At 42.5% G+C, this 14744-nt stretch overlaps 1 protein-coding gene across 27 annotated transcripts in view; it reads right to left on the bottom strand.

Annotated features, from left to right (window-relative positions):
* MAPK8IP3 (mitogen-activated protein kinase 8 interacting protein 3) overlaps positions 1 to 14744 on the bottom strand; it is a 78961-nt gene that overhangs the window by 50277 nt on the left and 13940 nt on the right. For all 27 annotated transcript variants that reach the window (XM_077186917.1, XM_077186934.1, XM_077186915.1 and 24 more), the window contains exons 2-4: positions 1925 to 2045; positions 1108 to 1178; positions 285 to 376 (exon numbers count right to left, since the gene is read on the bottom strand). In XM_077186917.1, coding sequence (XP_077043032.1) covers positions 285 to 376; positions 1108 to 1178; positions 1925 to 2045 — 284 coding nt within the window. The remainder of the gene's footprint in view (positions 1 to 284; positions 377 to 1107; positions 1179 to 1924; positions 2046 to 14744) is intronic.

Below are 14744 nucleotides of genomic sequence, written 5' to 3'. Positions count from 1 at the left end.
CCATCTATTCTATGGATAAACTTTTACACACTACCTAAGAATATGAACGTGTTTTCCAGAGGCCCCATCAATAGGAGCATGATAAAGTCTCACCTTTGTAAAACAACATAGAAAGCTCCTCACCATCAAGTACCCATAACTCACCCAGAACCCATTAAAACAGAGCTTCAGCTACAATCCATGTCCCCAGGGAAAGGTCCTGCTCTGTTTTCTCTCTCAAATGCGCACACTCAGTGTGTAAGTTCCCAGGTGACATGTGTCACATGGAAAGGTCATGGCCCTACCTTCTCCCAGGTACACTGCCCTCAGTTTGGTTATTTCCTCCAACTTGCTGCATCTTAGATCGCTCAATGTGTTCCACATAGGTCTGGATCATCTGTGAGGAGAGAAAAATCCATGAGGCAAAGAGATGAGAAGGAAAGGTTCATTTTCTGCTTTTGTTTAATTTTCTATGGTATCCACTTCCAGTCCCCTGGGTTTTTTTACAGACTTCCTTGTGTTTACTGTTGCCTTCTAAGCTGATGATGTAAGTGAATGGTCTAATCTGATAGAAAACTTGTCAGCAAATAGTGTTAGAAATCACTTCAGCTGAATCTCACAACCAAAGAGCCTTGAAAAAACAACCTAAGTCTGGAGGCTCATTGGCAATGGGAGATGAGGCAGCAGGGCACTATGCACAGCATCACAGAACAGCTGAGATTGGAAGGAATGTCCTATGGTCCATTAGTCCATCCCCTGCTGAAACAGGGCCACACAGAATGGCCACAGGACCGCATCCAGGTGGCTTATGAGTATCTCCAAGGAGACTCCAGCACGCCTCTGAACAACCTGTGCCAGAGCTAATTGCCCTTGCAGGAAAGTAGTTTTTACTACTTTGTTCAGAGTGAGTTGTCTGTGTCTTAGTTTGTGCCAGCTGTTTCCATTGGGTACCAGTGAACACAGCCTGTCTCCAACCTGTTTACACCCTCCAGTCAGGTACCTCTGATGTTCCCAAAGTTCAGAAGCTCTAGTCATCACTAGGATTGTAAAGCTGAGTAGTTCTTTGACATGATATAGTCATGTAGATATAGAGAAAGAGCTTATTTATTTAGAAAGATAATATCTTACCTCTGTGTGACGCTGATGCAGAGCATTATACTCCTTCTTCATTTCCGATTCACGTTCTTCCAGTCGAGAAACTGCCAAGAGAAGATTCCCAACTATCAGCTAACATATGCCTGGCACTCAAAATAAACTATTTGAGAAACAAAGCCTATTTTTTTTTAGAAATTAATTTACACTTACTGAATAAAACAAACAGAATTGTGGGATTTGGTCTTTGTTACACTCTTAGTTCATGGGTACCTGCATGTTCCCAATACCAGTGATTTTGTACTATAAATGCACTAAAACCACAGAAGTTTTTCAGCAGTAGCCTGGTGCCCTGTAAGCATCTTAGTTTGGCAACAATTTGTTGTCCTCTGGGACTGGCTCTTCTGGCTACTTGAGGAGCAGGAGTACTGGACGAAACACCAACAAATTCTGAGGGGAACTTCAATGCCTGCACTTATTAAGGAAATAATTGTAAAAACAAATACACAAACTAAGTAACTAACTAACTAATTAATGTAATGATTTTTATAAGAGTGGAAGATTCTACAAGGAGAAACTGGAAACCAGGTTTCAAAGGCCCAAATCGTAAACCTTGCATCTGGAGAGACTGACCACAAAAGAGAAGAAATGTAGCCTTTACTGAATTAGTGTGGGTACATCCCACCCTTGGGAAAGCTCAGAATTTTACATCAAAGTAAGTGACAACCAGATATTTTGGGCTTTGCACAAATTACACTAAACCAAAAAAAAGTATGAAGACTATTTTTAAAGTAGTACTGTATGTGTGTGGAAGGCATGTGTATAATGGTGTCTGGTGCATAGCTTTGCTCACTCTGGTCTGCATAGTTTTTGGTCTTCAGCTCCAGCTGTCGAGTCTGAAATTCAAGGTGTTCCACTTGGATTTGTAGTTCTTTCTTCTCCTGTTCCAGTGCATCTTCAAACTCTATAAACTTCTGCATAGGGAAGAAGTGGAGAAGGAGGCACAGATGAGGATTACATGCAAAATGGGTTTGCCCTACCATGACCCTTCCTCTCCTCAGAAAATAGAAATTTGAGAGAATATAAAGTGAGGGAATATAAATTACAAAATCAGAAATAAGAATTTTTAAGTACTGTAGGTAGCACAACAGCACTTTACCAAGGTGAAGAATCTATTTTATATTAGAAACTTATATCTTTAATGTATAACAAACATAGAAACTATGGTCCAACATGAGTTCTGTAAACCAGCACAACTTTATCATCTTCAGCAATGTTGGTCTTCTTTGTGCCAGGATGAATTTTGATTCCTGTTAATTTGATGTCACAGAAGAAAAATTTTATTTACAATCATGTATTTAAAAACAGCTATGTCAGAAACCTTCAAACTAACTCTTTTAACAATGCAAATGTAGAGAGCTCCATCCAAAATTCCTGTGGGGGGACAAGTCTTGCAGAAATGTGCAAGTCTTTTGGAAAACTAAGCTCCAACTCTGGTGCTGCTCACTCCCATTATCAGCAACACAGAGGCAGCTGCACGCAGCAGTATGAGTCCTGCACAGGACACTGGACCAAAAGAAAGGTTTTAGAGATAAACTCATTTCACAACAAAAACATAACAGGAAAATACCTGATTTCAGGGTGTTCTTTCTGTAAACTGTCACTTCTTGCCTGCAAGCTTTAGTCACTCCCTGCTGTGGACACCAGCACACAAGAGCAGAGTAAAACATGTGGAACATTCTGTTCAGCTCCACTGTGGGATATTACACAACCCATGGTAGGAACTGGAGCCACAGGGGCTCCATATAATGAAATATCATAGAGTATTGTATAATACCATTAAATAATATAATATATAATAAAGCATCATATAATATAATAAAGTATCATATATTGTATCATAAATAAAGTATCATGAAATATTTAAACTAAGCAGGATCCCTGGGAAGTCAATGCAACTCCACATCTCTGCAGGACCAGACTGGTTCTTGTGTGATACATGATTATCAGAGGTCTTCTGCAGAATACACTAATGCAATAATGACCCATAGCCCACACATTTAGGTTTAGAAACAGCTGCTTCTAGTACCATCCCAGACACAAATAGGTGGGAAAGTCTCTAAGGCTCAGAGAATACATGCCTCTCTCCAGCAAACCAAGCCTGAATGTTACCACCAGGCTCACAGGGCCACAGTACTGCAAAGCTATCCCACCAAATGCAGTACACACCCTGGCCTGGCTTATAAACCCAAAAATTCAAGTCTCATTACATTACTCCTGAATAGTTCCACCCAACAAAGCCAAAAGTACAGTATTATTTGCACCACCCAGTCCACTAACTAGAACACCTAGTTGAGCTGCATGAGCATAGTTGGGAGCAGCCCTGGATCTGGAGCTGCTGAGGATGACAGTGAGAAGGAAATTAAGCTATGCAGGCTTTAATCCACCCTTAAAAATGTTTATGGGCCAAGAGGAGCCCACAGGAATTAAGAGGAGCCTGTGAAGAGCTCACAAGGCTTTGCTCCTGACCCTGCCTCTCTCTCTCCGTCTGTTTGCCAAATCCCCCTGAGGTCCAGGCCCATTAGATTCACCAGCACATGCACACTGGCTGGAGAAACCTCCTCTGTCTAAAAGCATGGATAATGGGGAGGAAAATCTCTCTCCTTCTGCCCTGTGCATGGGGGAAGTGTTCTCTCACAAACTCAGAGGCATGAGAATTTCAATTTAACAAATTAAAGCTTTGTTTTACTTCAAAAGAGACAGACACTGGTAAGAATCTTTTTTTGGCAAAAACTCTCAGGGAAACTAACATATTTAAATGCTCAGTAAGATTATTTTGTTAAATTCTGCACATGAACCAGTCTGCACTGCTGCACTCTCAGGGTAAACCTCTGCCCATACCCTACTGCTTTTACTGGAATTATTAGCAGGGACACTGGAACCATCATTATAAACTGGATCCTCTCTGCAGATGACTGAAAGCCACGTTATTTATGATTCTTGCAAACTTTTAAAACTGCTCAGTAAATTCCTGGGAGCAGTGACTCAGTTTGCGTTCCTACATATCTGTATTTATAGAAATAATCAAACACACTTTAGCCATTTCTTGCTTCCCTGCACTCAGTGTTCTGCAGTGCTGTCAACCTCTAACTGGGCTTTTAACTTTATTCCTCTTCTTGTCCAAATTTACTGTAATAAGGGCTTGGGGGTTTTTCCCACTGATGGCTGTTTTGCACAGAATTTTCTAGAAACAGCAGCAATGCCAACACCTTTCTTCCATTATAAAGAAGTCATCTCAGAGGCTAAAAATTTACTTATTAATTATATTTTAAGATTGTTCAAGGGTTTAGATTTTTAAATGTGTTTCTTCCTGAGATATCAAACACTGAAATCCCTTAGTCACTCAGCCAGCAACCTGTTTTATAGATTCTGAGAACTTTATAAAACAACCTACTTTGTAAATTTGTGGATTTATTTTTGAATGCTTTTTCAGAACAACAATATAATTTCAGAATTAATAAAAAAGGAAAAGAAGTCCTAACAGACACTGACAATGAGCAACAGAGCTGAGAAGCAGCAGTTTCACTTGCTCCATCTAGAGGCTGATGGAAATTATTCCAAGAGAGTGTTTTCCTGGTATAATCTCTATCTCATAGGATTTTGCTGGAAGCACTCTGTGCTAAAGCTTTACTGATGAACCCTTTTAATTACAGCCAAGGGCTAAATCCCCATCACATCGCAGTGGCTCAGCTTTCATCACTTTCCTGCTCCCATATCTCCACCCAGGAACATGCAACACCCCCTCCTCCCTGCTCTTAACTTTAACTCTTCTACAAATATGGCTCAGTCTTGTTCCTCACACCTGTCTATTTTGCAACCTAAAAGTAATCAAAGAAACATAAAACTAGCAATCAATTAAGCACCTGGAAAAGAGACATGAAGACAACTATATTAAAAATTAATATTGTCCTAAGTTTTTGTAGGGCAGAACAGCATTTTTCATAAATGCACGGCAGGATGGCCTTTCCTGGTGCTGAGGAGATCAAATGATGGCATTTGTGTGCAGGGGCCCAAGGGCTTGACCCAGTTCCTGTCTGTGCAGCACCTTGTACCTGCTCTGACATCAGAATTCATTTCACCTAAGTTTCTCCATGCTCATCACAAGCTCTGACAGCAGGAAAAGTCCCAAATCCAGAGTGAAGTGAGCAGCTAACACAGCAGAACAAGGAAAAGATTCCTTGTAGCAATGTATCTGAACAACTTAGATCTCAGTGTGCACCAGCCACATCATCTGTAACTGTTCTTATCAGAATTATCTCAAAGCACCATGGAATTCATCAAGGTTACTAAGACATAAACTGTGCTAAAATAAGAACGAAGAAGCTGAGAGACTGAATACCAGGATGGCAAGAACTAGATAACAGAGAACTGTAGAACACCTGCACGGTAACCAATCATGGATGCTGAGAAATGGAGGCAGAGAACAAGGGAACAAGACAAAGGCACCAATCAAGAAGTGTGATCTTAGTAGTTTGTAGAATCTATAAAAGTGTGTGTAACGTAAACAATAAACAGCTTCTGCTTGATCATATCGGTCAGTGGTTCAGGAGTCCTGGTTTAGCCGCAGTAATTCCTGCCAGGGTTTTGCCGAAGGAAGACATTCCTAATGTCCAGATGTCACTGCTGCTCATCCTTCATGGCACCAGTGAGCTCTTACCAGGGTATCCAGGCAGGCTTTATTTTTCCCCAGTAAGCCACAACAGACCTTCCATACAGCATCCAGGGAAACACCTCACTAGCCACTAGAAACAGCAGAGATTTAACTAACTTTAGCCAGAGATGTGAGCACACCCACAAGTACAACTAAGTTGCACCAGAAGTTTGGAGAAAACAGGCACTTGACATTCATATGAGTTACTGTTGTGAACAAGAGCCTCCAGAGACAACCAGCAGAGGCAGCACTTCATCTCCAGCAGGATGCTGGACCACAGCCCTCAAGCTGTGGCTCACAGCCCAAGGCATGTGGCTGCAGGTGGCCCAGATAAGCAGCCAGACTGGCTCCAGCATCTCTCCTGCCCAAATCTACCAAGTGTATCCCCAGCACACAATAAATCCCCAGTGCTCTGTACACCACTCTGCCTTCCCATGGTGCTGAAAATTTGCAACAAGGCAGCAGAAACAGAGAACACAAACTGCATAAAGGATTTTAATTTTTTAATTTAATTTTTTTAATTTTTTTTTTTAACTTTTTTGATTAAGGGCTCCCAGAGGCAGTCATACTGCATGTACGCGTTACTGAGTGAATAAAACTCAGTAAACAAATATCCATTGGCATTTTGCTTTTTCCATTTCTTTCAGAGAGACTATACAATCCTGGCCCTGTTGAAGCTGTGGGAATTTCTCAGTAACTTCAAGAGGATCCAGTACATTACCCCAACCTTCTAAAAATAACCAGGCAGAAGGAACACTAATTTGTAAGTCTCCTTCCCATCAGAACATTTTATGTCTGTAATATTTTACAATATTTACAAAAAGCATCAAACCCAGTTATAACAGAAAAAGAATCTTTATTATTTACTCTCCTGCTTTTTGTGTTTTTTATCTCAGTCTATGCCCAACCAATCCTCCCTAAATGCTGCACAGACATTTGATGCCCAAAGATGAAATTCCAAAGTTCTGTGGATGCTAACTCATGCTAACCAGCAAACCTTCTTCCTAAGGGCAGGGAATATTCAGAGGAATCAAATCCACAATTCTGGCCCCAGAACAGTACAATCCCAATGACTTCTGAAAGTGGACACTACAAATACTGCTCTTTCATTATGAACGTTTAATAGGAGCATAGAATCACACAACTGGTTTGGTTTGTAAGGGACCTTTAAGACCATCTTGTCCCAGCACCCTGCCATGGGCAGGGACACCTTCCACTAGCCCAGGTTGCCCCAAGCCTCATCCAAACCTATCCTTGAACACTTCCAGGGATGGGTCAACCACAGCTTCTCTGGGCAACCTGTGCCAGGGCCTCCCCACCCTCACAGGGAACAATTTCTTCCCAACAGCCAATCTAACTCTGCTCTCTGTCAGTTTGAATCCAAGTGGGGAACCAAAAAACTCCAAAGAAACAACCAAACAGCATAGCCTCATAGACTTTTTTAATACATCTTAAAATAACCCAATACGCTCTTTGCAAAGCACTCTGCCACAATTCCAGTGCCCAAGCTACTGAGGTTTAACACTGCATCGCAAATTTGTTAACTGCATTCTTCCACTTTAGTGCTGCCAAGAGGCAAGAGAAAAATCTGGTGGTGGTGTAGCATACCAGGTTGAGCCTGCTACTGCAGCTGCCCTTGATTTCAAAGGTTTCTCATTCCCACAGCCAAGTGCTATCACTGCTTTTCCCTGATGGCTTCACTGCACAGAGCTCAGCTCACACCCTCACCTCAAGAATTCACAGCTTCCAACTCCAGCTTTATGGAGATGCAATAAAGACCTTCAGAAAAGAGAAATAAAAAGGGCACAAGAATTCCACTGATGGTAAAGAAATTAAGTACTTTTTTGTTGGTCTCTCATCATGACAAAGAAGTGGGTGCACTGGAAGCAGAAACAGCCTCCAGCCCCAGGAGTTCTCAACAGCAAGGCTGACCAAAGCATTAATATTTTATTACTTTTTCTCTTTTTTTTCCAGAGCCTCTACACCTAATTTCAAAGAATAATTTCTGAATATGAACAATTGAACAGTTAACCACCTCAGTCATCTAAGAGAACTGGAATGTGGAACTGAGGAACTGATATATATATAAATGTCACATGGATTTTTTTTCTGCCAGGGTCTATCCCCAGATTTTAAGTACGATCACTGATCTGTAATAATCCAGGATTATGGCAAACACACACTACTCTTTAGAGGGAAAATAACTAGCACAAAATCACCCCAAGGCCAAACAATGACTATGCCTCTGAAGAGCAGTGGTACATTGTGAATTGCTTGGCTTCTGCTTTCTTGTCTCTTGCAAAGGAAGAAAATGACTAAAAATAGTAACATATCATCAGAAATCATCACATCACATCAGTGAGAAATCAAACAGAGACAGAGATGCACAGAGATGCAGGAATCTCACTATGTGGCCTTAATTTGTGGTGGCTGACAGTGTGTTCAGTGGGAGCCCAGCAAAGGGAGTGCTGGGGTTCAGTCCAGACCTGAGTGAGGGTGCAGGGCTGTGGATGAAAGCTGTGTTGGGAGAAAACCCCTCACCTGAGGCAGCTGTGCTTTCCTTTTAGTGTGGGAAGCAGGGTGAGGGAGGGTATTCTTCCCCTGACTTCATTCAGGTGAGACCCAATCTGCAGTGCTGCCTCGAGTTCAGGGGTCTTCACCAGAGGGATGTCGAGCTGCTGGAGCGAGTCCAGAGGAGGCCACAGACACGCTCAGACAGCTTCCCACTGCCAGAGGGCAGGGTTAAATTAGTTATTAGGAAGAAATTGTTCCCTGTGAGGGTGGGGAGGCCCTGGCACAGGTTGCCCAGAGAAGCTGTGGTTGACCCATCCCTCGAAGTGTCCAAGGCCAGGCTGGGTGGGACTTGAAGCAACCTGGGCTAGTGGAAGGTGTCCCTGCCCATGGCAGGGAGTAGGACAAGATGGATTGGTGTCTTCCAATCCAAACCATTCAGTGATTCTGTGTTCAGCTTTTTATCCCTATAGGCATTTATTTAGCAAAGATGAAGTAGAAGATTAAGAAATTTAGTTGTCTACACCAACATTAACTTGACTTCATTGCATGAGAACATTCCCAGAACAAAGGCAGTACAGACATATTTAGTGTTTCTCTTGGGAAAAGAAAGAGTTTAAAAATATTTAAAGCTACTCTCCCTTGCTGGTCTCAAGAGCTGAAATGGACCCTCAGAAAATAGAAAAATGGTCATTAGTCGTCCCCCCCCTGATAGAAACATTCCTGCATTTCCATCATGCTGTACCTAACATGAATTTTAGAAATGTTTTGGCTCCTTGAAAGCAGCGTCATCTACAGGTAAAAAAGAGCTCCCTGCATCCTACCTGATTATCACTCATCTTGCTCCTCAGTGCCTTGATGTGACAGACCCATGGTCTGGGGATGCTCCAAGCAATGCCACCCTTTCTCATGGACAGCACTTGCCTTCAGCAGACCCTGTTCCATGTGATCACAGTCATGGTACCTGTAAACCGAACACCTGATCCCAATGCCATGAGAAAGCACACCATTGGTAGGAGTAAATTCTGGTAACAGACTGTATCTTCATCTCCGAAGGGTTACAGCAAACAGAAGACACTGTCTGCACTGTAAGTGTTACAGGGCACAGCCCAAAAGGCCAAACTCTCACCCTCCCACACTGCACTGACAGAGGCCACAAGCTGAACACAGATGCAGTTCTGTCATGAAGAACCAACAATTTAAACCTGCAACTAGACCACACTTGTTAAAATTCACAACTGATTTACCAACTCAAATTTCATAGTTGCTCAAAATCTTACCCTGTACTTGTCACAAAACTCAGCAAATTCCAGCTGTGTTCTCTGATGTCCCTTGCTCCGCTCTGTGTGTTCTCCAGTGTCCCCTGTTCTGCTTACTGTGGTTTCCTCATTTTGAGTGTATTTGTGCCATCAGAGCTGTGGCAAGTGTGAAAACTCTTACATTTTCATTGCAGAGCTTGGCCTGAAGTTCAAACCATATTCCCAGTATAGCATACACTATATACCAGCCCTGGAGGAATTTTATATTAGAAATGCATTATCACAATAACCTTTTTATACTGAGTAATTAAGATGTATATAACCCTGAATCACATGAAGACACACATACAAGCATTTCCTATGGAAAAATACAGCCTTCCTCTGGTAAGGTCTCTGCTGGCAAATAAAGCTGACTGTAAACATGGCCAATTATTAGCAAAATGGCCAAGACATCATAAAAGAGAACAGAATATAATGTCATTTTAACTGTATTTTTAACCTAGCTTTTAGAATTTATTAGCCCAGAAGGACACACAGTACATAGCTTTAATAATAGGCTACAGAGCTACAAATATATGTGTAAAGAACATTGAGAATATATAAAAGCAAAAAAGGCAAAAATCCATTTGGCATCAGTGGAAAGATGCTCTGAGCTATGCCCTGTGTTGGAATCTTTGCTATCCTCAAAGACAAATGCACTCCTGAAAGAACATTCCAATCTCCATGGAAGCATAGTGAAATAACATTACTTTTATATCTGCAGAGCTTGGAGATAAAAGATTTCTGTTCCTGATGCTAACTTCAAGAAGTCAAAATGACATCTTTTATCTAGGAGATATTTAATAACCATAGATGGGACTTTGAGTGTCTTCCGTGAAATAAATATCTTTTTTTTGTTAAGGTATGCAAAGATTACCATCTCCCATACTCCTGCTCAAAGGGACCTGACCATTTTTCCAACGGAGAATTACTTTTCCTTTATGATGCTCTCCATGAAGTAGGCCTGGTCTTCCAGCACAGCCAGAAGATACAGAGGGACCCTCCCACATCTTGGACCCTGCTCCAGGCTCTGCCTCAGACAGTGTTCACGCATCCAGCTTCTCTCATCTCTGGGTGGGACTAATGACAAGGTTAATTGGGACATAAGATGCATGAGAAGAAAGGGGTGCACACAGCAGAAGAGATGGGCTTCTGGCAGAGCAGCTGGCCTTGAGAACAGCCTTGACCTTATTTCCACCGGGATGGCTAACAAGAAAGAAGGTATGACTGTGAAGTCCTGAAGATGACACTAGACCAGGAGGTGTCACCAGCACTAAAAAGAACAAACTGGAACAAATTGGAGAGAAAAACTGAATTATTCTGGAGACCAGAGCAATGCAGGGCTGAATAGCACTTGAGTGCATGGGCATGCACATGAGAACCACCAGTTGTGTTGTGAGGAGAAGGGTGGAGAGGAAGCTGATGATGGAACCAGCAGCTAATTGGCCTCACAGTGACATGCTGTGGGCTAGGTACAACTGCAGCCAAGGAGGACAGAGAGGAGATGGACATGTTTCCATCTCAGCCACTCCATGTCATATAGGCCACATCAGATTTGCTAATGAAGGTGAAAGCCCTCACATAAACCTTATTACTAACACTTTGAAAAAGGCCATGAGAGCATTCACACGCTGTAAGGCACAGGTACGTTTTCTCTGGAAAATCACGTTATTCTTTCTGCCTTTCAGAGAGGATCAGCCCAAGCATCAGATGTGGCTACAGGTCACTCAAGGAAAATATGAGGGAATCTATAAAACAAGACTAGGCTGGCCAGGTGACACATGCCACAGGCCAGCAAATCTGCCTTCTTTGGCAAGGGAACAGAGTTTGGCTCCAGGACCCTGCAGAGACCAGATAGGACAGGACCAGTTTCTCTTAAAAAATAAAGAAATAAATACTTGATAGGGCAAAAACTCACTAATAGTAAAAGACAATGATAGCACAATAACAAACCAGGAAAACCAGGCCATGAATTAAAACCCAAAAAAGAATTCCACTGCAATTTTGAGGAAGGGAGGAATAGAGGAAGGAGGTTTAACCAAGCTTGATATATATTTATGAAACTCATTATGTGACTCAAGTTCCTGCAATACTCAGTGACTGGACATGCTGACTCAGGAAGGCCCTTCCAGTGCTGCTGCCCTGAGTTCTTAAGGAAGAGTGGGTATTTTTGAGAATGCTGGTGGCAAAACAGCTATGAAACTGGGGTAAAAATTACTATGCAGTAGAAGTCCCTAGTTTAATTACTTCAAGTCTGAAGTAATTAAACTTAAACCAAGACAGCGTCCAGTGATGTGGCTATATCTACTACAGCTACACACATTTTTAATGCTAATATCACCTTAATGTGTGTGTATAAACACATAGTATATACTATTAACAGGCTGAGTGGCTGTCAGACATCCACCACCTCATAATGTGCACGACCTCCTGCTTCACACACTGCTTCTTCACACAGCAGGCTGCTCTATGAAAGCTGGGCACTTGGACAGAGGCATTCCCAGTAAAATTCCCGGGTAAATACTAATTTAGATGAGTTTCCTTATTTCAAGATCATAGATGTGAATCTTCTTCCAAATCAGAGAGTCCATCATACCCCGAGTACAGCAAGTTTAAAGCATCCAACAACCACTGCCCAGACTTTGGCCTGCCTGTTTTTAATTTCTTCCAAAATATTTTTTTTTCATGTATGACATTGCATTATTGAAGTCACAGTTGCCTCCTGCATAGCTTAGCATATGCCACCACTCAGGGAAATAAAAGACACTGGTGCACTGGTTTTAAATGCTGAGCAGAGAGAGAGCATGGATAACAATAGACAGTGAAACAAATTTTAATGGAATTAACAATATAAAAAGGAAAAAAATTAAAATTACACAAGCTGGTAGTGTTAACTTGTCTTCCTTTGTGAGGGAAAAGATATATTTGTAGGTATTTTTGTTATCTGGAATTATGGTGCAAATTATATGGTGATTTTGACTGAACTTAAGACCACCACAAAAACCACTCAGCTGAAGGGATGACAAGGCACACAACCACGGAGGCAGGACAAAGATGGGGCTACTGAAGTGTGGGCAGTGGTTCAAATAAATGGAACTTAGAAAGATGCTGCAGTTGCATTTAACACTGATACAAAAGTGGCTGTGATGAAAAACTGTTAAACCACAAAACTATCCCAAGAGGTGTTACATCATTAATTTACAAGTTTGCAACAAAGTGAGCAGAAGATCAAAGACCATGTGCAAGTGAGAAGCAGAGCAGCCATGGGCACTTCAGCTGAAGGGAGAGCAGGGCCCCAGAACAGGGAAGCAACCTACCTCTGAAGCCAGAGTCGAAGGAAGGGAAGGAAAGAAAGGAAGGGAAGGAAGGAGGAAGGGAGGAAGGGAGGAAGGGAGGAAGGGAGGAAGGGAGGAAGGGAGGAAGGGAGGAAGGGAGGAAGGGAGGAAGGGAGGAAGGGAGGAAGGGAGGAAGGGAGGAAGGGAGGAAGGGAGGAAGGGAGGAAGGGAGGAAGGGAGGAAGGGAGGAAGGGAGGAAGGAAGGAAGGAAGGAAGGAAGGAAGGAAGGAAGGAAGGAAGGAAGGAAGGAAGGAAGGAAGGAAGGAAGGAAGGAAGGAAGGAAGGAAGGAAGGAAGGAAGGAAGGAAGGAAGGAAGGAAGGAAGGAAGGAAGGAAGGAAGGAAGGAAGGAAGGAAGGAAGGAAGGAAGGAAGGAAGGAAGGAAGGAAGGAAGGAAGGAAGGAAGGAAGGAAGGAAGGAAGGAAGGAAGGAAGGAAGGAAGGAAGGAAGGAAGGAAGGAAGGAAGGAAGGAAAGACAGGAGTAGCGGGGCAGCCCATGGAGATGGTGGAGTCACTGTCCCTGGAGGTGTTCAAGAAATGACAGGACATGGCATTCAGTGGTCTAGTTGACAAGGTGGTAATGGGTCAAGGGTTGGACTTGATGATCTTGAAGGTCTTTTCTAACCTAAATGATTTTGTGATGTCCTTGTCGAGACACTGTTCTCCCGTCCAAAGTAGAATTCTCCAGTTTTGCTAATAAATAGAGATTACTGATTTAGCTCAACCAAAACATGTATTTGGGCTCTCTTCCAAAACTACCATTGACTGGTGAAAGAAAATTATAAAATACACTGAAATGACACCTCTCTTCATTGTGGGGAAGATACTTCTCCATACCCACATTCTTCAAGCTGTATGGTAGGTCATACTGTACACTTCTCCCATATGTGCTGTTCGTAAATGTACTGCCAGTGAGGTCTTTCAGTCCTTTTAGAAGCACAGAATCCCAAACCCAAAAAGGGCAAAAAGCCAATGTGCTTTTGGGCCATATGCCTTGAAAATCCCAACCATTAATAGATCAGTAAATTTTCCTGTTTTCAATTAGTATTTACAATTATTATGTACAATTATGTTTTGGGAGAAACCTGGCACACATCCAATGGGAATACCTTTCCACAAAACCTTGCAAGTGAATGGGCAGGCAACTCTCTGTTGATGCTTCCTGTCTTGAGGGGGACAAGCAGGTCTGCTCTGGAACTGAGTAGCAACTCGCCTTCATACCACCAAGTGGGATGACCATGATCCAGGCAGAAGAGGAAAGATAAATAAGAGCCTGAAACTGTTTTTATCAGACTCAGCTGAGCATCATGTCCTGCTTTGAGCAAGTCCCTTTCAAGCAGGGCACTGGGACAGAAGATAGACACTGGCAGGTGTTCATGAACAGAAGAGGCCATGTCACAATCCAACTCAGGAGCAAAAGGTTTGGTGCTTCCCACTGAATCCTGAACTAAAGCCACTTGTCCTGCCAGGCAAGATACAGCTTCTCTCATCTGAGACACCCCTTGCTTCCTCCTCAATGGCATGAAAGGATCCAGCCTGCTACAGTTTGTCAGAGGCACTAAGACAACCAGTGATGATGGGGATATGTGGGCCATCTCCATCATCACCGGAGGACAAGAGAAAGAATGAAGGTGGCCAAGATGCCTTTGCTAGATGGAAGACTGTATCATTTTCAGATAAATGAAGATTGACTGGGGATTTTTTTTTAAAAATTCAGTTATTGCAATCCCTCTCTAGACTTGATAGGATAAGGGGGCATGGCTTTAAACTAAAGGAGGTTAGATATTACAAATAAATTATTCCCTGTGAGGGTGGGGAGG

This window comes from Agelaius phoeniceus, chromosome 16 (assembly GCF_051311805.1).
Source record: "Agelaius phoeniceus isolate bAgePho1 chromosome 16, bAgePho1.hap1, whole genome shotgun sequence".
In the NCBI taxonomy this organism is placed as follows: domain Eukaryota; kingdom Metazoa; phylum Chordata; class Aves; order Passeriformes; family Icteridae; genus Agelaius; species Agelaius phoeniceus.
Note: the sequence above shows the minus strand (reverse complement) of the source record. Positions and strands in the feature narration are given on the sequence as shown.